General features: G+C 43.8%; 2 protein-coding genes across 7 annotated transcripts in view; one reads left to right on the top strand and one right to left on the bottom strand.

Moving 5' to 3' along the window:
- The window catches only part of mapk8ip2 (mitogen-activated protein kinase 8 interacting protein 2), a 70061-nt gene extending 57750 nt beyond the window's left edge, over positions 1-12311 (top strand). Inside the window, exons 7-12 of the mRNA XM_078554009.1 lie at positions 1898-2070; positions 3640-3749; positions 7169-7288; positions 8760-8830; positions 10334-10432; positions 11576-12311. Coding sequence (XP_078410135.1) covers positions 1898-2070; positions 3640-3749; positions 7169-7288; positions 8760-8830; positions 10334-10432; positions 11576-11648 — 646 coding nt within the window. The 3' untranslated portion in view covers positions 11649-12311. The remainder of the gene's footprint in view (positions 1-1897; positions 2071-3639; positions 3750-7168; positions 7289-8759; positions 8831-10333; positions 10433-11575) is intronic.
- Positions 12312-14885: 2574 nt separating this feature from the next.
- Positions 14886-23099, bottom strand: part of tymp (thymidine phosphorylase) — a 67352-nt gene continuing 59138 nt past the window's right edge. For all 6 annotated transcript variants that reach the window (XM_078553143.1, XM_078553146.1, XM_078553147.1 and 3 more), the window contains exon 11: positions 14886-15142. The gene's annotated coding sequence lies outside the window, so the exon portion shown is untranslated. The remainder of the gene's footprint in view (positions 15143-23099) is intronic.

Here is a 23099-nt window from a genome sequence, read left to right as displayed (position 1 = left end):
CTTATCTGTCTTGTCTTCTACTTTTAATTAGCACATTCCTTTAGATAATATCACCACCTTCAACACCTCTTTGTTCTTTTGTCTGTGACAGCTTTTGGTTATCTCCACCTATCACTGGCTGCTTGTCCCAACAAACCACCCCCCACCCCCCCTTAAACCAGCTTATATTTCACCCCTTTCCTATTTTTACTTAGTTCTGTTGAAGGGTCATGAGGACTCGAAACGTCAACTTTGCTCTTCTCCGCCGATGCTGCCAGACCTGCTGAGTTTTTCCAGGTATTTCTGTTTCTCTTTTTGTTTTGGATTTCCAGCATCCGCAGTTTTTTGTTTTTATCTCTAGAGTGCCCAGAGCTTGTGAGCAAATTCTTCCTATCGGTTGATGTTTCTTATCAGCCCAGTGGGTGTGACAGAGAAGAGCTGTTATCATTACTGGGCCCATGGTAACAGAGACAAGCCGCTATTTTGGCCAGGAACTGCAGGTTTGTTTGATATGTGGTGTTATTCAGCACCTTTAGTCTTCTGTTCCACATCAGTGCTGTTGTGAATAAAGGAACCAAAGTCCTGAATCTCCTCTTCTGCCTCCTGCCGATTACATTAGCCTCATTGTTTCAAAACACAGAAACCCCTATTTTTCTAAGAATTCTCAAGCATCAAAGAAAAATAAGTTTTAGTCCTATCTAATCATTTTTGGATTTGCTAATTTTCCAATATAAGAGTCACAAGATAGATCTGGCCAAGCCCATCCTAATTCACCCATCAAAAAGATCTCAGAGCACTTATGACCATCACAACGTTCAACTATATCTCAAACGATTCCAGAGATTTTTCCATTCATTGCCCTACCTGGGAGCCCATTCATGTGTAGACCACTCTCTCTGTGCAGAACTTCCTACATCAGTCCTACGTTTGACCCTGTGCTCCCTCGTCCTACTATCCTGGGTTAAGTCCAAATATTTTATGGATTTAGATTTTCTGCCCAGTGTACTGTCATACAGCTCTAGAAAGTCCTCTCTCAGCTACCTTCTTTCCAGGGTGAAGATCCCAAGTTTTTCCAGTCTTTCCTCTTAACTCACTTTCTCTGAAACCAGAGATCAGCTCTTGGCTCTTCTCTGCACCTCCAGCATTTAAATGTCTCCCTCCCATCTCAGTGACCAGGATGTGAGCGTTAATGGCAAGGCTTGCATTTGTTGCCCATCCATTAGCTATCCTGAGAAGGTGGTGCCGGGCCTTTTTGAGCCTCTACAGTCTGTGATTGTAGCATTTTGATGCAACTGAGTAGCTTACTGGGCCACATCAGAGATCGGGTAAGAGTCAGTCACATTGAAGTGGGACATATAGGTCAGACAGTGTAAGGAACAGCAACTTTCCTTCCCTAAAGGACATTAGTGAAATAGCTGGGTTTTAATAGCTCCATAGTCACTCACTGATTGCCAATATTTAAAATTGAATTCAGAGTCTGAAATGGCCATGTTGGGATTTGAACTCACATTCTCCAGATTACTGGTCCAGCATTGAACACTACTTTAGGTGTGATCTGACCAAAGCATTGAATAGTTTGATCATGACTTTGTCTGACTCGTACCCTATTGCTTTATTCGTGCAGTTCAGCACTCTGTTGGCTTTGGTTGATATGCCACACTGATTAGAGACTTTGAACATTAAAACTACTGGATTAACTCGACCCTTAAATTATTTGAAAGCCATTCATGAAGTGCAGGTGCTACCCATTTTCTCATCACATGTGCCATACCTTAGCTGTGTCCAATTAAAGTTTATCTGACACCGCTGTGCACACTGAACCCATTTTATTGCATTCTGGAGCTCAAACTTCAGATTCAACTGCTCATTCGATCTGTTCATTTCCTGGTCTAACAAAACTGTTTCTGGTTCTCTGAAGGTTCATACCCCGCCACCAGGATGAACTGGAGTTGGATGTTGATGACCCATTGTATGTTGAAGAGGAGGAAGATGACTATTGGTACCGAGGCTACAATATGCGCACGGGGGAGCGTGGAATCTTCCCAGCATACTACGCCCATGAAGTAGTCAACCAAGCCAAGGAATTCCTAGGTAGGTCCAAGAGTAAGATTGGGGTCAAAGTTCAGAGGGCTTTCAACTGTTGAGCTGAGGTTGGGGGGAGGGGTGCCTGTGGGGGCAGTGCAATTAATATTGTCTGTGATTCATCGGAGAGCATTGGGCTCTTAGCTAACTGATGGTCGAAACTCTGTAACACTGCAGCAAAAACTTAATGCATGATCAGAAAGATGGACAATATTTTCCAGGGAATGTTCAGGAGCTAAGTCCAAGGGCACCGGTGTAAACCGGGAGGTATAAAAAGCCTGGATCCAGACGTCATTAAGAGAAGCTTACTTATATAATTGATTTATCTACATTGCCACTTAATGGATTTGTAATAGAGCTGCACTCCGATACAGGGACTGACCTTTAACATCGAGAACACTGTTAGAAAACTTGGATTTGCTCGAATGCTGCATGGTAAGCATTTAGTCATTATAGATGGCAGCAGCAGAGTCACCTACGAGCATTACAAGATGCTGCAGGTAAACCTTGACACTTTTAAAAATGGGTTTTCCCATCAACAAAGTCTGAACATAGGGTTTACAATGTATTTTGAGACACAATGCTGTGGTCACTCAGCATTTCTAATATATAATAGAAGTTAGAAGCAGTACAAGATGAACAAAACTATTATAGGGAGATAAAGGCTGCCAAACCATCCTTTAGATTTGTGCCTATTGCTGTTTTGACCTTGCTCCATCCTCCACTCACTGCAACACAGCTACCTGCCTTTCTGTTTGAGCAGCAGCCCTTTAAAGGTCCCCCCACCCTCCAAGATCACAGAATCAACCCTGCTGTATTTTTAGTTCACTCTTAAGAGGGCACAACACTTCCAAAATTTGCTTTATGCATTAAAATTGGAAGCTGGTTTGCGATGCTCCATCCACTACCTGAATACTCTGCATTCAGTGAGGTCGCTATTACAAACCCAGTGCAAGGCTCAAATCATGCAGGGAACACATTTAAATTATGTAAATGCTGGCTCCGCTGAATCCATTGCAATGGCTCCCTCCCTCCACTGCAATGAGTGAGCTTCTGAGTCTGGTAACCATCCCCCCCTCCCTCCAAGATCACAGAATCGATCCTGCTGTATTTTTAGTTCACTCTTAAGAGGGCTCAACACTGCCAAAATTTGCTTTATACATTAAAATCGAATGCTCGGTTGCAATGCTCCGAGCACTATCTGATATGCTGGTAGATGGCATAGTGGTAGGTAATTCCAACACAACTCAGCAAGTTCCATCAATGATGCAGCTGTGCATCAGTTTATAAGAAGCAGGTAGCCTAATCCTTTCGTAATAATTTGGTCTAAAATATAAATTTGCAGGGGTTTTTTCAGCCAATCAATTTCAGGGTCCTTCCCTCCTTTAATCTTGAGCATTTACATTGGCTCGCACCATGCCTTGGGTCAGCAGAGCTCAAATGGTAGGTTAAATATTCCAGCCAACTGAAGCCATTGTCCCATTGATTAAACCCTGGAGCTGCTTCTAAAAGGCAGACTTCGGCCTCTGATGAGCTGAGCTTTGTTTCTAACGCCTCCTCTGTTGTCTTTTGATTCAGGAATAAAGAAGAACAGCGTCTGGGTGGAGAGGTTCGATGTGCAGTTCCTGGGGTCTGTGGAAGTCCCGTATCACCAGGGTAATGACATCCTGTGTGCTGCAATGCAGAAGGTGAGAGTACCACAATCACTAGGAGTGATGGGAGAGGTATGTGAACACATTGTGTGGAGCAAACATGAAAATTGTAGCAAGAATAGCATATCAAAATGAAGTATTTAAATGACATCAAACTTGGGTTAAGTCTGTAGACCAGGCATTTTCAAGCCTTGTTCCCCTGATAGCCTCACCTCCGAAGCAAATCACTTCATTCCTCATTTGTTAGTTTGTCCTTACATGGGATTGCATAGGGTATGGAGCACAAACAAACAGTTGTCCCAGGTAGCCCTTGCTGATATTTATGCTTCAGTTGAACTTCCTCCCATCTTTCCTCATCTAACCTATCATTGTAACCCTCTATTCCCTTCTCCCTCATATGTTTGTCTAGCTTCCCCTTAAGTGCGTCTAAACCATTCACTCCAACCACTCCTAGTGGTATCAAGGTCCACATTCTCAACATTCTTTGCATAAAGAAGTTTCTTCTGAATTCCCTATTAGATTTGTTGGTGACTATCTTATATTGATGGCCTCTAGTCCTGTTTCAATTACCTGAGCCTGTAGGTTTGGGAAAGTACTATTTGGATCATGGTGTATAAGTCGACTTTTGAAACCTTCAAAAATCCTTCCAAAAATGGGGGTCATTTTGTACACCAAGTATAAAATGTGATCGTCAGTGTGGACGGTTGCCATTTTGAAATGTGAGAAAAAAACATAACAATGGTAATTCATTTTAAATTTATGTGGTTTATTGACTGAATTAATTCTACAAAGATACTTTTAACCGCAATCGAAGTGTTTTAAAATCCATCAACTTCATTGACTTCAATGTCCAATGCAAAAAGTTCATCAAATTCATTCTGTGTCACTTTGGCAATGGCATCATTATAAGGATCCCACTCTGGATCAGATTTGGTGCTTTTGGTTTCATAATTATCTCTCCATAGCAAATCACCTTCATCTCCATCCATTGAATTGGATATTCCGAATTCTTTGAGCAATCTGATGACACTTAATTAATAGCATCACAAGATTTGATGACAAAACCACACAAAAAATCAGCGGGGCAGCATGCATATTTCCACTCTTTGTGAAGATTTTTTCTCTGTCAACCATCTCTGTCAATCCATTCAACTTGAACATGATCCTTGAATAGCTTTTTGAGGCACATATGCAAAGATTGAACAATGGATATTAGATCCCCTTGTATAACTACAATTTCTTTGCAGGCACCTCCTGAACTCATCAGTTATATATGATCTGACATGTTCCACACTAATTGGCCGTGTTCTTTGTACAGGCAACTGGGATGTCTATTCCACACAATCGAGCCACAGCTTCACTCCACCCGCATCCATCCATTGTCATGGATATACACAAAAACTCCTGCAGGAAACTTGGGGAAGAATTTTCCCGTCGACGAGTGGGGGCGGGGCCCGCTCGCCGATGCATAAAATGACGTACGGTGACGTCAGGCAGGCGTCCTGACGTCATCGCGCATCACTTAGGTTTTCAGATCGGCGGGCGCGGAGCTGACTCGGCTGCGCGCCCGCCGAACTGTCAAAGGCCTATTAAGGCCATTTAAAACCTAATTAGTTCAATTTAATGAGCTGCCCGTCCAACCTTAAGGTCAGCGGGCAGGCAAAGAGCCCAGGCGGCCTTCGCGTTTTTCATGAAACCTCATCCACGGGCAGGATGAGGTTTCATGAAGTGTTTTAAAATCTAGTAAAAATTTATACTTTTATTCTTTGATGTGTCCCAGCTCATGCGATAGTGTCACACGAGGGGACATGTTTTAAAAGTGTTAAAAGCCTTTATTTAAAACTTTAGCCCTGAAACAAATCTCCCTGAGGCACCTCCGTGCCTCGGAGATCTCTGCGCTCTTTCGCGCAGGGAACCTCTCAGGGAATCACCCCTCCCCCGCACCCACACGGAGCGCTCAGCATTTCCGGGCGAGCGTTACGCTGGGCGGGCCTTAATTGGCCCGCCCGTGTAAAATGGCGGCGCGTCCCCAATTGGGGACGCCAATCAGGTTCACGCCCACCTCCGCCTGTCCTCGCACAACACCCCCCCTCCCAAACAGGGGGGAATTTCTGGCCTTTATTTTCAACGTGGTTTTACGCTTTGAAAATTATCATAGGTTTTAATTTCATTCTGTTGGCCATGAGGCCAGTACCACCATGAATTGTGTTTTCTCATGACCTGTGGTTTTCACTAGAACTACTTTTGAATCTTTCCACTCCAAAGTTCAGTTGCTGGGCATAATTCAATTCATGGGTGTTTCATCCATGTTGCTGTTCTGGCATAATGCTGGAAATGGGTAATTTTGGCATCCAGGTCTTTTGGCAGCCTCTAAGTAACCTCTGAAGCAATACTAGACATTTTTGTTCCATTAAGTGGCTGCACCAACTAGCTGATGCTCTGAAACCTTTACTGGACTCAGGGTTTGATTTGTCCCACTTAATTGTGTGTATACGCATTGTATTTCTGGTGACGATCTAACCATTCTGACGATTTTTGAGGACCCATTCCAATACATGCTTCTCAAGATCTGGCAGAGGCTGGTCCCTGTACTAATGGTACAGTTAGTCTTGGGCATTTTCTCCTTGGCGGATTCCTTCTTCTACTCTCGCACCAGTTTTTCACTACACTTAATTCCCTCACTGCAGCACAGTTATTTGATGAGTTAGCAGATGTTACAACTTTAGCTTGAAACCAACTTTATACTTCATTCATTTTTTGGTAGACTCATTTCTCTTCTTCTTTTGCCACCGGGGGCTGGGTAGTTTGCTCTGTGTGGGTGGGTCTTAAACTCCCGGACATCTTCGCAACAAAGCCCGTATAGCCTGCTTGATCCCTTGCGCCCAGTTATAAGGTACCGATTAGTAAAATATGCACGTGTGGGGTGAAAACTTAGGCTGATACTAATGCAGATATAGCATGTCATGCCCGAAAAGGATGCGGGGTGGGGGGTAGGTGGGTGACTTATATGCTGTGTATATGCAAAAATATGATTTTTGGGGCTGGAAAAATGGGGTCATCTTATACTCTGGGTCAACTTAATATGCTGCGACCTATGGTAGATCGAAAAATGGAATCTGGGAATAAATGGGGATGACCTCCCAGGCAAGCAGGGCAAAGGAGGAGAGGGTGAGACAGAGGGAGACCAACTATAGGGGTAAGGGAGACCCACTCCAGGAAGAACAAGATAGTGCCTACAATTAGGAACAGGCACCATGACAGATTTTAATATCCTCCTTCATCTGGAAATGGGTAGGCGCAATACAGCAGTCCAGTGACGAATCTGATTGAGTTCAACTTGGCACAAGCCAGAGATGCAACTGCAACATTTTGATCCATAAATAGTAGTACCAAGGTCTAATGTTGTGCAGACTAATTCCCAGATCTAATATTAATTTTCAATGTCACCCTCATAGATTGCTACAACTCGAAAATTGACAGTTCATCTGCGTCCACCTGCTAGTTGCGAGTTGGAGGTCAGCATTCAAGGGGTTAAACTGGTCATGAGTTTGAACGAGTATGGAGCAGAGGATAAGGTAAGTTCAAGTTCATCTGTGCATCTCCTATGATTCACTTGTCTGTTGATCTATTTATCTAGATTCCGTCTACCATTGATGAATCTGTCCATTCAATGTCTGTGCAAATATTTGTTGACTATCCTAGGGCACATTTGTTTTAAATCTATGAATGGGCCTATCTAGTCCATGGGTCGATTTGTCTACTCTACCTGCCTTGGGGATGTTTGACAATACAGTGTAGAGGGGACTTTACTCTGTATCTAACTCATGCTGTATCCGACCTGATGAGTCCATGTTAGAATAGTCTGTAGACATTCATTAACTAGAGTCACACATTCAGATTGGCCAAATGGGTGAGTTATGAGAAGGATTCGATACCCCAGTGAGATTCAGTGCCTTCAGGACAGGAGAAACCAAAACAGGATAGGGAGAATTTTGTCACCTCCTGGAGGAGAATTTTCTCCCCGTCGGGGTGGGGGGGGCAGGGGGCTGGACGGGAGCGGGCAGGTGCGCACGCAGCGGATCGCTACCTGCAATTGGTTGCGTGCCGCCATTTTACATGGGTGGGCCAATTAAGACCCGCCCAGCATGACGTACACCCGGAAGCGCTGAGCACTCCCTGTGCGGGCAGGGGGAGAAGGCTGAGTCAGGGCCTGCGCTCTTTCGCGCATGCAGCTCTGTGCTTCAGAGTTTGATTTTTAAAAATTTTAATAAAGAAAAAAACAAATTTTCAAGACGTGTCCCCTCATGCGACAGTGTCACATGAGCTGGGACATGTCAATGAATTTTATTAAACATTTTTATTAAACTTTAAAAACCTTCATGAAACCTCATTCCGCCCGTGGATGAGGTTTCACGATAAATGTGAAGGCCGCCTGGGCTCTTCGCCTGCCCGTCAACCTTAATGTTGGACGGGCAGCTCAGCTAATTATTTTAATTAGTATTTAAATGGCCTTAATAAGCCTTTGACAGTTCGGCAGGCGTGCAGCCATCTCCGGTGTGCGCCCGCCGAACTGAAGATCTGAATGACATACGGTGACGTCGGGACACACGCCCAATAACACCGCGCGTCATTTTACGCGATGGCGAGCAGGGTCCACACCCACTCACCGACCCAAAGATTCTGGCCCTGGAGTTGGCTTACATGTGTCTGTTTCATCATATCTTTTAGCCATGACCTAATGAGCCAATGGATATTTGAAAACAACAGCTTTCAGATAAATGCAGAATAATTCTCCCCCCCACCCCCCCCACCCCACCAGTGTCTGTTGCAAGAGGGCAAAATCTCAATGGTCTCCCAATACCAAGTGTTAAGCACAAGTTCCTCTTTGCTCCATTGTACTCTGTGAAATGCCAACTCATTCTTTGGTTTAGCAGTAGAAGTTGGTTGAATGTAAATTGGTTCAATGTTTCCATGTGTGAGGTGTACTAGCGAGGAGATTGGCCATAGCCTTGTTTTACCTGTGATCTCTTTTTGTTTTTCTCCTAGACTGAAAGGTGCAGCCATTTTTTTCAGATGAAGAACATCTCATTCTGTGGATGTCACCCTAAAAACAGCTGGTAAGGGTTAAAGACCATCCATTAACTGCTGATGTTACACCTGCCCATTCCATATCATTGAGCCATGTTCTCTTATTTTTCTCTGCCTCTTCAGCTATTGCCATCAATTGGTCTCAGTTGAGAGCACTCTTTTTTCTGTGAGTTTGAAGGCTGTGGCTTTTAACCCCACTCCCAGGGCTTCACAGCAGGACTGTGACACCTACAGAATGACTGTTGTGTCTCTTCAATTAACCATCAGTGCATTTGAGAGAAAACAACTAAGCAAGTTAATAGTTTAAGGTGCTTTATTAGTGCAAGGAATTTTATTAATCATTATAGATTTTATAAATATTATAGTTTTCCAGCTGACAACAGTGCTATCTTTCTCCATGACTTCCAAATCATTAATGGTTTTGCGACATTTTTCCCTGGACCAGCTGAAGCAGTCCTGATTCATCACTCTGATATTCAGTAGCCTCATTTTCCAGCTGCTCAGAAACACTTTTTTGCATTTAGCTATGCTCTGCTTATATCATGCATCTGTTTTCAACTTGCTCTCTTTCCATTTAAACTTAATCTCAGCTCTGTTTCTGGGAGTCTGCTCTTTGTCATGGCTACTGCCCTCTCACCAGATTACCATTCACTTTCAATCCAGATTCCAAACTTGGCTCATTTACCTTTGCAAGTGTTTCCTGTATCATCTCAGATTGTTTATCAAATTAACATTGGATGAGTTAGAAGTTGGGTTCTGAGAACTAATTCAGAGTATATAGTTTGATAAGATTGGACAACATCCTTTTCACACTCCTCCTTTGATTTTGTACATTTGTAAACTCATTGTTAAAGAAAGAAATTACTTGCATTTGTATAGCACCTTTCACAACCTCAGGATGTCCCAATGTACTTTAGAGCCAATGAAGTACTTGTGTAGTGTGGTCAGTGTTGTAATGTAGGAGATGTGGCAGCCAACTTGTCTGCTGGGTCCACAAACAGCAATGAGATAAATGACCAGATAATCTGTCTTTGTTTTGCAATGTTGGTTGAGGGATAACTGTTGTGATCAATGTAAAGTTTTGTACATTGTATCCATCTCTCCATACAAGTCCCTGATCATAATATAGCCACTGGTTGCACTTTTCTTCCTTTTTTGTTTATTGGTTCTCTCACTCTGTTACATCCCTGACATAAGATGCTTTGTGTTTTCCCCGTCAGTAAAATTGCCTTGTTATGCTCTGATCTCTAGTTTTGTTAGAGCCTAACTTGCCCAGTGGGTGGGGTGGGACACCAGTTTTATATTCAACCCTTGTTCAACATTTTCTTGAATGAAGAGTAAAATTGGGCATGGTGTAAAATGGACACCTGACCTAATCTTCTGGGCAAGCTCAGTAAAATTGAGGTTTCTGGGATTTGTCTCCTTTAACCGGGGCCTCTGTGGAGTCTTCTATTTAATAGGATCGCTAACGCTGGACCCATTAAGAAGACTGCTGCTCTGTGTCCCTTTTAACTGTGTCATGTCTCTTTCAGCTACTTTGGATTCATCACCAAGCACCCTGTGGTGAACCGCTTTGCCTGCCACGTGTTCGTATCTGAGGAATCCATGCGCCGTGTTGCTGAGTGTATTGGGTAGGTGCCAACCACCAATACCAGGATAGGTGTGGAAATGGCCAAGGCAGAAAATACTCTGACTTCTAAAGCTATAATGTTACAATACATCTCTTCCTCTCCCAAACCCTAAGATTGTCTCCTAGACCCCAGTGAGAGTCTGCAGGTGTAATATCCAAACTTATACCAGTGATGTACCTCGGTCACTTGATTAAAATTCCACAGAAATGTCTGGGTGACTGACTGGAAGCATGCCAAGAAGCAGGGGCTGAAGGGGCTTTGAGCTGTTCAGGGATCCTCACATGGCCGGTCATCCCACACTGGTCTTGAGCTGGATGTCTCCAGGTACCTCGCCACTAGGGCACCCAACTGATGTATGAAGAGCAAAATGGGTTAGAAATTCTAATCTCCGTAAGACTGGCTCTGCACTTCCTAGGGCATAGTGAAGAGGGAAATCCACCTCTCATAACGCCCTCTAGAGTGATAAATATAGGAAAAGGAATAGGCCATTCAGCCCCTCAAACCTGATCCCCTTAGATTATAAATGACCTGCATTTCAATTTCATTTAGCTGCCTTTTGATCCATGTCCCTAGATTCCCTTACCCAACAAAATCTATTAATCTTTTTTGAAAGTTTCAATTATCCTTCAGCATCTACAGCTTTTGGGGGATTGAGTTCCAGGTTTCCAGCAGCCTTTTTGTGAAATGAGCTTCCTGATATCACTCCTAAATGTGCTTGCTCCAATTTTAAGATTATGCCCCCTGGGACTAGATTCCCCCTCTAGAGGAAATAGTTTCTTTGTGACCTCTTACTGTCCTTACAAGCCTCAGTAAATGGCTAGACAGAAATCAAGGCCAGGGATGTGTTCATGTGAAGGAGATTGGTTTAGCCAAGAGGATGCTGGAACCTTGTTCAAATTTTACACAGAGATGTATTACAATTCCAATATATCAGGGTGATTTAGGAAAAGTAGAGGAGTGAAATTCACTTACAATGGCTCAGTTAACAAAGACATTGAAGATGAGATGCCAACTGGCTGACCGTGACTGTGAAAAAATGCATTCTATAGGGACCAGTAGTTTGTTGGAGTGGAGGAATGGTGGGAGAAACAACTAGACAGCATACAGTGTGCTCACTAAAGCCCCATTTTTTCTGCTTTGCAGCCAAGCATTTCAGGAATACTACCAGGAGCACCTGGAGTACGCTTGTCCAACGGAAGACATTTACCTGGAGTAGGGGTTTGACAGCTTTCGTGTGGATACATGACATTTTCGCTGGACCTGGGCTCAACTGTTTGCTGTACCCCTGTTCCCTGTACATAAAAAATTAAACAAATTCCTATTAAGTAAGGGTATACAGTACATGGAGCCCCCTGTGAGGTTTTAGCATTGACTATGAAAGCCCATTGATATCAAACCTGTGTTTGCTGCACATATCCATCCCATATCTAACATTAGCTTCCATCCCCTACTCTTGCTGCTGTTACAGGTTGCTTCAAAGCCGCCTGTTCAAATTCAGAGGCACTTGGTCAAATAGAGAGAGGAAAATGAGGCATGATGAGTTTACATATCACGAGAATTTCATCCAACAGCCGAATGTAGGTTAAATTCACCTCCTTTATTTCAGTTGTATCTGCTATTGGGGCCACAGTGCCCTGTGTCCAACCACCTTCTCATGAGATGTTCTTTGTGCCTCCCATCAGTTCTCTCAAGGAACACCCTGCTAAATTGTGTGTGGATGTCAGTGCAGATGGACAGTGAGGTGTGGTTCTCTCTCTAGCCTCATAGACCATAGCTAAATAAAGCAGAGTGGGCCTCTGTCTAGACCTAAGGATCACTGCTCATAAAGTGAGGAGCTGCCCTCTCTCAGCCAATAAATAAAGCATGTCCTTCAATAATTAAAATTGAGACCTCTACAAATTTTTTTGCATCTTAAAAGATCTCATTAACAGTATCCTTAGAATAATTACCTTGGACAAGTGGGTCTGATTTTGGATGAAGTACCTGACCCTGTTGGGTGGAGCTTTGATCTTGGATGACTAGTAAGGAGGAAGGGGGGGTGGGGAGTAGGTTTTGATCCTCTGCAAGTGGGGTGGTGGTTTGACCCTGGATGGGAAGAGCCCTGGGCAGAGAAAAGCAGAGGAAGATGTCACCGATCGGAGCAGTTTCAACTGGAGAATCCAGCACCCAGGTCCTTAAGCAGCCACCTCCAGTCTGCCATTGATTTATTTTAACCTGGCAAGTTCTTTTCTTCAAACTGACCTGGTCCTAAATCTCCAAAGTTGCTACTTCCCCCAACAAATCAGATGAGAGTGTGGGGTGAGAATCATATTAGGGTCATTTATACATAGCACAGTATGAGTTTTTCTCCAATATTAATAGGTATTACACAAACAGTAGAGCCAGCTTGGCATGATGTAGAGTTTCTTATTGTGATCAAGTCAGCAACAGAATGGCTTTTCCTGTTTTAGAGAAAGCCACACCTTTGGGAAACTGCATTGCTGCATGCTTCAGTCACATTCTCTCCTGGGGGCATTTGGCTTTGCTTCATTTCAAAGCCATTCTCCATCCCCAGCCACAAGCACCCCCGCACCCCCACCAACTCTGCCAACCCAGTTTTAAAAAAAAAGGGACATGCTCCAGAACACAGACCTGCTCATCCCCAGCAGTAATGTCATGGACACCAACTGCAAGTGAAGGAACAAAAATAGCAGCTCTTTTGGGAAGGAAAAAATCTTTAGTTAGATCTTTTACACAGACTTTAGTGGTGAACTGTAAAGGACAGCTTCCTTACTGACTCCAATATCCCCACTTTCACTATTATTTCCCATGGATTAGTCCTGGCAGGAAAGTCACCAGTGTCTTGTACTGCCCATGGTCCAATTGAACCAATTCACAGCTCCACCAACTCTTCTGCCCTGTGTGAATTGGGCTCCGCTCATTGCTGAAGAGGCTCCTTACAACGTGCATGGTTCCTAAAAGCTGCATGAGATCTCCAATTTAAGGCTTGCTTCTTGTCCACTGCCAAAGGGAAACAAGGAGTCCAAAACACTGGTGCCTGATTGCCGAGTGACCCATTCTGTCAACTTCCACGTGTGCAGTGAGACACCACAGGCTACCTTTACTTAATTCACCGCTTCTGCTTTCTCTAACTGCCATGAATCCATCTTTAACCAATCCTTAATCTCCTGGCTAATGGACACTCTGCTTTCCTTAACAGCAGCTGGGCTGAATTTTGGTTTTACAAGAATTAAGCGATGGTGGTGAGAACTGTTGTATTACGTTGTCCTCATTTAAGGGGGCAGCTTTTACCCAGAGCTGATAAAGTACCAAGACAGCACTTAGCGAGTGGGGACAAAGATTGGTTGTGACACTTTGTAGGAATAATATGTGCTGGTCGGATACATGGACACATTCCTTCTGAGAGGAGAACCATCACCCTAGTTTGTCCTTGAGCATCTTCGATTACAAGAGGGATTGAAAGACAATTTCTGAGTGATGTGTATAACTAGTAACTAGATGGAAGAAGGAACAAGAGGAACAAACGCCTTAAAGGGGCAAAATCTCTAACAGAGATACCAGCACTCATCTCTCAGGCGACCTGTAAGATGGCACCAGTTGGCATAGGAGAAGCAATCTGAAAGGAGCTGGAACCACCTGTGTGAAAGCCCATTAGAGTGCTGTGGTTACAATATTTATCAGCAAAGCAACCCCTGCCCACTAGGTAATCATGCATTCCATTAAAGCAGAGATTCCCAAACTGAGGAGTAGAAGTGGGGAACTAAGCTTATCGTCGGGGAGGGGTGTATAAGGAGATAGGCCTGTCAACGAACGAGAGGCACTGACAGCCTTGCAGAATCAGAGGGGCGACATCATGGGACATCTCAGCAGAGATGTTTGAATCTATCAGAGCTGCTTGTGGTGCTGGAAATGTGATGGACCAGAAGCAGTTCCAATAGCTACAATTATCTGCTATCGATTGGCGGGAATTTAAACCCCCTGTGTGCCACCATAATGCCTCACTCACCTTTGGCTACATGAGGCTCTGTCACTTAAAGTGAAAGACATTTCTGTGGCAGCTCCTGATTGCTACATGGGTGTGCAATCCTTGAAGCAATTTATTATTTGACATATACAATGTCTCTAGGACTGAAGACAGGCTGAGCAATTGTCTTAATTATTTGCCAGTTTCTGAAATCAGTAGTATTGATCTTTTGCCATCCTGGAATACTGTTTCTTAGAAAACAGCACCAGGGCTGTGAATGTTCTGAATATTCTAGGAAAGAAGGTGCTCAGAAAAAAAAACAAGATTGAGAATCTCTGCTTTAAGAAATGATGCACATGGAAACTAGAGTCCTGAACACCATTTAGTCATGATTCTTAATGTTATAGTGCTGCAATAAGAAAGGGAGCACAGAGTCTGCTGAGTGCGAATGAAAAGCATTTGTAACTAAAGATAGAGCAGATGCCAACATAATGTAGGAGCAGGTCAGGACCTCTGGGGGTCTGTTCACTTCCAACAGAAGCTCATATTCCAATTTATAGACAGTGGATATGTTCATTTCTTGTCTGTTTCCAACTGTTCTTTCCATTCAACATTGTCTTTCCCCAATGAGGCTGTGGATGACCGCTCCATTTTCTCTCATTATCTCCTACACCATGGCTGGAGGGAGACATCGTTGGGTCTGCCGTATCTATTAGTTGTGATGGTGTGTTGGATCCCATAGTGCCCTGTTCGAACCAACAGAAAAATACGCTTTACAAAAACATATGTAATAGGGATGATTTAGAATTTAAGTGTCCTTTTGTTGTTTCTCCTTCTTCAGCAGATATTAAATCTTCCCTTCTGGCTTTGCTGTCTCTTCCTCTGTAATGAAAGGCAGCAGAACAGCACAGTAACATACCAGTTTTTTTTTTTGGCAGTTGACACTCTCCCAGCCTCTCTCTCCTCCAAGCACTAGGCCCTTGAGACCTAGGCCTCAGGCTTTAAGCTCAGCAGCAGCAGCACCTGCCAGAGGGCCCTCAGATGAAAGAAAGGCGTTCCTGGAACCTAGAAATTAGGATTGTAATAAACTGCCCTTCTGCAGTTTGTTGTTTTTTTTTTCCAAGTTAACTCAACTCAGTTGGTTGAATTCCACAAGTCAAGAGACAGAGTTGCAGGGCCAATCCTGCAATGGGGATGATTAGGGCTGGTCAGGGGAGGTCAATTATCACTAACTACAGAGAAAGTATAAGAGGTGAGCGCAATGCGAGATATTAAATGGGATAAATAAAGGGCACCAAGACTAAATCAGACCAGGAGGGCCAAAGAAGATAAGTGAAAATGAATAAAAAGTAATTTTCAACAAAAAAATGTTCATAAACAAAGAGCAAAAGACATTTGGAATAATCTGTCAGGCAAAGTTAGAGACATGAACACTGGGTTAGCAAAAAAATAACATAACTATTACAGGAGAGTTCATTTCCCAAAGGGAGAGCTTCAATGGGATAGATTGAAGGGTCAGTTCTGATGGGAGAATTAGGGTTGTAAAAGGATTGGCCCTGGTGGGAGAGAGTTAAGGTTTTAGCATGATGGGCTTCAATAGGAGAGTTTGGATATCAGAGGGATGGGCTTTCGTTGGAAAATTGGAGTACTAAAAGCAATGAGCATTCAGGGGATAGTTGGGGTATAGAAGGATGGGTTTAGTAGGAGTTAGGGTACTAGAGGAATGTGCTTCAGTGAGACCCCTGGATACATGGAAAGGGAAAATAATTAGGTGAGTTACACAAGGACAGAAGGCTGTGAGTGGGCAATGCAAGGATTGTGCATTGATCTGCAGTCCTCAGCAGTGGTGGTGATGAAATATAGAGACAAAAGAAGCGTCATTGAAAAAGAAATGAGCAGCCTGCTCTTGGGTTTCAGAGGAACCAGGTGAACCCAACTCGCTACATCCACTGCTGAATAACTGAACCACACAGCCCAGAAAAGGCCCCAGGTTCATTCACCAATCTGTGCCCAGTCTGCTGATCTCCGCTGAGTCTACTCCTAACCTCAGTGATCCTTTGTTAGGGAGAAAAATCTCCTTAACCTGTCCTCTATGCAGTACCTCCTTCTGCAACAGGGATGTTGGGTCAGAAGAGACTTGTGCTCAGTTGTCAGCTTAACCAGCCCACCTATCCAGAGTCACATGTAAATATCTGACACCTGGCTGTGGGATCAGAGGGTGCTAGTTGCCATTGAATCCCATATCCCAGGAAGAGCCACTGTCGTCTTGCAGGGGTTTGGGGAGCAGGGGTGCAAGGGAAATGGGGAGGTGCAGGCGGTAGGGGAGATTGATGAGAGAAAGGCTAAGAATTGACCAGGTGACCTGCCCTCACCCAATATCATCCGTGTCTGGGAATTAGAGGATGTAAACCATCTATTCTACCTGCCCGTTGCTCCATTTAATGGAGGAATGGGCCACTCAACATTCACACATCAGCATCATCCAGCTGTACTAACACAGGTGAGTCCAGAGTTACACTGCATTTGTGGGTGTATAGGTGACTTGAATGAGTTTTTAAGATTTCCCTTGTCCATAATTCAAGCAAAACTGGAAGTGTGTCTAGGATGAACAACCATGAAACAAAGGAAACCTTCACACACATCAACATCATCCCTGTACACAGGATTTATGCATTTACTACTGTGGGGTGCGCTCTCCAGTCCCAACCAGTTAACAATAAACATCTCTCTTACCATCAGGTATAGTATTCTTTGAAATAGTTATGAACAAAAAAACTGGCAACTGAATACCAGAATCTTCACCTAGTTCAGAGTGCTAGCTAGCAGAAGTTACAGAAATGAGGTTGGGAAAAATTCCCAGGATACAGGCAGTGGTATATTTCTCAGTTTGTATTTAACCCCATGGTTCATTAAATGGTTTGAAAGGTCTAAGTAGGAAAGGCAGCTCACACCAGCTTCTACTGGTTTCCAATCACCCTGGCTTAGCTGCATTCTCCAATGTAACTTTCAAATACATGGGATTGAATATTTTGTGGGAATACGATTAAAACTATAAGAACATTGCAGCACTTGGCTTTGCCCACGAGGGCTGTAAAGTGAACCAAAATGCCAAAGCAGCTTCTAGTGGACAACATAGTGTGATTGACATCTTTTCCACTTCTCCAGCGACCTTTGGATTGATATTTTCCCGAATAGCACATCCTCAGACAAATGCAGGTATCAATCCCTGGATTATGCTAGTTATTCTTACTGGTTGCCTGTATGTTAACTGCATTTACCTGTATGTAATTTTGGATTATGCTAACCATTCACTCTATAACTAAACACATCAGTATGTAACAGATTAAGGTAACTTATCATCTAATTGTATAAATGAGGAGCTGATCACAAAGCCTTGTCATGTTTTTGATCGTATGATTAAAAATGTGCTTACTGAACTTCCAGATATCTATTTTTTGCCCCTTTCTGTGGAATAGCAACTTAATAGATAGTAAGGCAAACTGGCACTAATTCAGAGAGACAAGCAGTCCTTCACAATGGTTGGGTGTTTAGCCAAAAGGTAAAGTCAATTCAACAGGAAATAAGGTGGCTGACTAGCTGCTCGATTAATCACATGTAATCAGAGCAATATCTGATGGCCCATTGGGATATGTAATAGTGGGTGTGAACTGAAATGCGGCTGGTCAGGGGCCTACACTTGCCTCAGTGTTCAGAACCAAGAGAAGTTGGGGGGTTGGCAGGGTTCCACATGGAAAATGGATGATGACAGGTGAAGCTGGAAGGTGATGTTCTTTCAGTCACACATTTTCTGGTTTCGTGCATTATGATTGGCTGCTTGAGTGAGATCTCATGGAGAAGATACAGAGACAATACATTGAGAAAAGGTTACTCACTCCTTTCAAGCTTATTTTTTTACTGTAGGTTCCCACAAACCAGCCATCAGGTGACTCTCTCCAAATTACTTAACCTCATCCATGTCTATTTTGTCGCCCCGTGAAGGAACTCTCCCTCCATAATACCAGGCCGACAGCTCAGGCCATTTCTTTTTTTTTAAGTTTGTGAAAAGCGCTGAGAAGGGTGCCACCATCTTGTGGCGCCCTCTCTCTTATCTGTATCAGCAGGCTGCAGCTGCTTGATTGCTGGAGGGCCACCGATTGGCCCCCCAGCTTTTGAAGTCTGTCCGCCATACTTAATTGGACAGCGAACCTTTTATTCAAAAATTGCCGAACCTGTTTGGAATCACCACCCCTAAGTTATCCCAGCATCAGTGTCCCACTCCAAAAATGAAAATGTGGCCCAACTTTTCAGGTCAGTGACTCTTTAACACCCCATGCAATTTTTAGCTTTTATTTCCGATTTCCAACATCCGTAGTACTTTGCTCTTGAAATATATCCAAGTTTGTTGATGATACAAAATGGGAAAGTAAGCTGTGAGGAGGACACAAAGGCTGCAAAGCGACATAGACTGGTTAAGTGAGTAGATAAGAAGGTGGCAGATGAAGTCTAATGTAGGGCAATGTGAAATTGTCCCCCACTTTGGTAGGAACAATAGAAAAGCAGAATATTTTTTTAAAAAATGAGAGACTATTAAATGTTGATATTCAGATGGTTTTGGGTGTCCTCGCATACCAAATCACAAAATTAAGATACAGATGGAGTAAGCAGAAAGGCAAATGGTATATTAACTTTTAATGCAAAGGAGTTGGAATATAAGACTAAGGAAGTCTTGCTGCAGTCATATGGGGATTTGGTGAAGCCACACTTGGAGTATTGTGTACTAGCTTGATTCCTGAGATAAGTGGGTGCTCATATGAGGAGAGATTGAGTTGAATGGTCCTTATTCTCTGGAGTTTAGAAGAATGAGAGGTGCCTTCATTGAAACATGTAAAATTATTAGAAGGCTTGTCATGGTAAATACTGAGCAGCTGTTTCTGCTGGCTGGAGAGTCGAGAACTAGGAGGTCACAGTCTCAGAATAAAAGGCCAGTCATTTAGGACTGAGATGAGGAGAAATTTATTTTTTTTAATTCATTCACGGGATCTGGGTGTCACTAGCTAAGCCAGTATTTATTGCCATCCCTAATTGTCCTTGAGAAGGTGGTGGTGAACTGCCTTCTTGAACTGCTGCAGTCCATGTGTTGCAGGAACACGCACACACTGCTGCTGGGGAGTTCCAAGCCACAATGATGGAACAGAGGTATAGTTCCAAGTCAGGATGGTGTGTGATTTGGCAGGGAACTTGCAGGTGGTAGTGTTCCCATGCATCTCCTGCTCTTGTCTTTCTAAGTAGTAGAGGTCATAGGTTTGGAAGGCGCTGTCAAAGAAGCCTTGGTGAGTTGCTGCAGTGCACCGTGTAGATAGTACACACTGCTGTCACTGTGCATCAATGGTGGAGCGAGTGAATTTTGAAGGTGGTGCCAATCAAGTGGGCTGCTTCATCCTGGATGATGCAGTGCTTCTTGAGTGTTGTTGGAGCTGCACTCATCCTTGCAAGTGGAGAGTATTCCATCACATTCCTGACTTGTGCTGATGGAGAGTTAGGAGGTAAATTTCTCTCCGCAGATTTCTCAGCCTCTGATCTGCTCTTGTAGCTACAGTATTTATATGGCCGGTTCAGTTCAGTCTCTAGTCAATGGTAACCTCCAGGATGTTGATAGTCAGGGATGCAGCGATGGTTATGCCATTGAATGTCAAGGGGAGATGGTTAGATTCTCTCTTGTTGCCTGGCACTTGTGTGGCCCGAATGTTACTTGCCACTTATCAGCTCAAGCCTGAACATTGTCCAGGTCTTGCTGCGTATGGAGAAGGATTGCTTCAGTATCTAAGGAGTTGCGAATGGTGCTGAACATTGTGCAATCATCTGCAAACATCCCCACTTCTGACCTTATGATGGAAGGAAGGTCACTGATGAAGCAGCTGAAGATGGTTGGGCCGAGGACACTACCCTGAGGAACACCTACAGTGATGTCCCAGGACTGATATGATTGACCTCCAATAACCACAGCCATCTTTCTTTGTGCTAGGCATGACTCTAACCAGTGGAGAGTTGTTCCCCGATTCCCATTGACTCCAGTTTTGCTAGGGCTCCTTGATGCCACGCTCAGTCAAATGCTGCCTTGATGTCAAGGGTAGTCACTCTCACCACACCTCTGGAGTTCATTCTTTTGTCCATGTTTGAGATCAGGAGCTGAGTGCCCCTGGCGGAACCCAAACTGAACATCAGTGAGCAGGTTATTGCTGAATAATCTTCACTCCAACCTCACTCAGAGGGTTGGAATTCTCCACCCCAGAGGGCTGCAGATGATCAATGGATGAATATACTCAAGACTGAGATCGATAGATTTTTGGATACTAAGGGAATCATGGGATCGGGGATAGGGTGGGAAAGTGGAGTTGATGTAGAAGATCTTATTGAACAGTGGAGCAGGCTTAAGGGACTATATAATAAGGTGCAACATCAACAGTTATTGTGGAAAATAAAAGCTCATGGTTTAGAGGGTAACATAGTAGCATGGATAGAAGATTGGCTGGCTGGGAGAAAACAGAGAGTATGGATAAATGGATCATTTTCTGATTTGCAGGATGTAATGAGCAGAGTCCCACAGGGGTCTGTGCTGGGGCCTCAACTTTTTACAATTTATATCAATGACTTGGATGAGGACAGCAAAGGTAGATAAATTTGCAGATAACGCAAAGATAAGTAGGAAAGTATGTTGTGAAGAGGACATAAGAAGGTTGCACACAGATATAGATAGGTTGAGTGAGTGGGCAAAAGCATGGCAAATGGAGTACAATGTGGGAAAATGTGAAGTTGTTCGCTTTGGCAGGAAGAATAAAAAAAGCAAAGTATCACTTCAATAGAGAAAAACTGCAGAATTCTAAGGTGCAGAGGGATCTAGATGTTCTCTTGCGTGAATCACAAAAAGTTAGTATGCAGGTACAACAAGTAATTAAGATGGCTAATGGAATTCCAGCCTTCATTACGAGAGGAATTGAACATAAAAGTAAGGATGTTATGCTTCAGTTATACGGGGCATTGGTGAGACCACATCTCAAATACTGTGTAGAGTTTTGGTCTCCTTATTTAACAAAGGATGTTAATGCATTAGAGGTGGTTCAGAGGAAGTTTACTAGGTTGATACTTGGAATGAGTGGGTTATCTTATGTGGAAAGGTTAGACAGACTGGGCTTGTTTCCACTAGAGTTTAGAAGAGTGAGGGGTGATTTGACTGAAGTATATAAGATCCTGAATGGTTTTGACAAGGTAAATGTGGAAATGATGTTTCCTCTTGTGGGTGAGTCTAGAACTAGGGGGCACGGTTTTAAAATTAGCGGGTGTACTTTTAGGACAAAGATGAGGGGAAATTTTTTCTCTGAGGATTGTGCGACTTTGGAAATCTGCCTCAGAAGGCAGTGGAGGCGGGGTCATTGAACATCTTTAAGGAGGAGGTAGATTCTTGTTAGGCAAGGGAATCAAAGGTTATAGGGGGTAGATGGGAATGTGGAATCAGTATTACAAACAGATCAGCCATGATCTTATTGAATGGTGGAGCAGGTTCAACGGACCGAATGGCCTACTTCTGCTCCTATTTTATATGTTCATATGTTCATATTTTCTTATATTCTTCTGCAGGACCTTCTTGTTTGTATTGATATTAATCCTCGAGATGTGGGAGCAACAAGCAAGGCCAGAATATATTCCCCATCCCTAGTTGCCCCTTGTTGGTGGTGGGGGAGCTTCTTCTTGAGGCATTGCATTCCCGAATCTTGTGAAGTTCCTGGGAACAGGAAATAAGATTGGCAGAGAACATGGTAGAGCGGGAGGCAAAATGTCAGCTTCCCAAGTATTAAGTTGGCAGCGGACTTCAGTGGATCCTGCTTCCCATTGGCAAGCAGCAGGAACCTATTTTCAACACACTAGCATGTCATGCATGCTTATTAAATCATAACTTCACCAGATCAAATTGTACCTTTGGAATTAAGTATGCAGCAAACAAGGAACACATGCCTTCAGATTCATGACTGGTTAAAGGTGGCATGCAGCAGGCAAAGTAGCCTTCCTGGTGGGTTTGGACTGAGTGGAAGCCGCTTTTCTTGTTTGAGGAGTTTTGCGAGCCGGGGAGAGGAGGCTCTGATGCATTGAGACCGGATGGCAGCTGTGAAAGGGGAAAGAGATATGGCTGACCTAGGGAGGGAGGGAGGGAGGGAGGTGGCAGCCCTTTGAAGGAGTGAGGGGGGAAGCTGGAAGCTGGATTACACAGGGAAGGTCAATGCTGAAGTCCTGAGAGTCAAGGATGAAAGAGGGCAGGTCAAGGATGATAGAGGGAGGGTAGACCCATGATGGGTGGAAGGTCGAGGGTAATGTGACACAGTTCCAGTGTGCCGGTTGTGGGGTAGCGGGGGTGGTGGGGAACTGACCAATGGTGATGGGAGGAAACTCTAGGTTGAATGATAGTTGGTCGAGGGTGATGGAGAGTAGACAGAGAGTCACCGAAGGCAGAGCAAGGACAATGGAGCAACGCGCAGGACAGGCCCATGTCACTCTCATTGTATCCAGATTCCAACCAGAATGAAGTCCTTGTAAGGTCTCTTGATCTCCTCACGAAATATTGCTGTGTAAATGTCAGCAGATCCATGGATGACAAACTCCTCAGAAACATCCAGACTGATGCTGCTGGATGGAAAGGAGTGGATGCCTGTTGGG

Source organism: Cetorhinus maximus, chromosome 12, assembly GCF_964194155.1.
Source record: "Cetorhinus maximus chromosome 12, sCetMax3.hap1.1, whole genome shotgun sequence".
In the NCBI taxonomy this organism is placed as follows: Eukaryota; Metazoa; Chordata; class Chondrichthyes; order Lamniformes; family Cetorhinidae; genus Cetorhinus; species Cetorhinus maximus.
The sequence above is the reverse complement of the archived record's forward strand: the minus strand, read 5'-3'. Positions and strand labels throughout refer to the sequence as shown.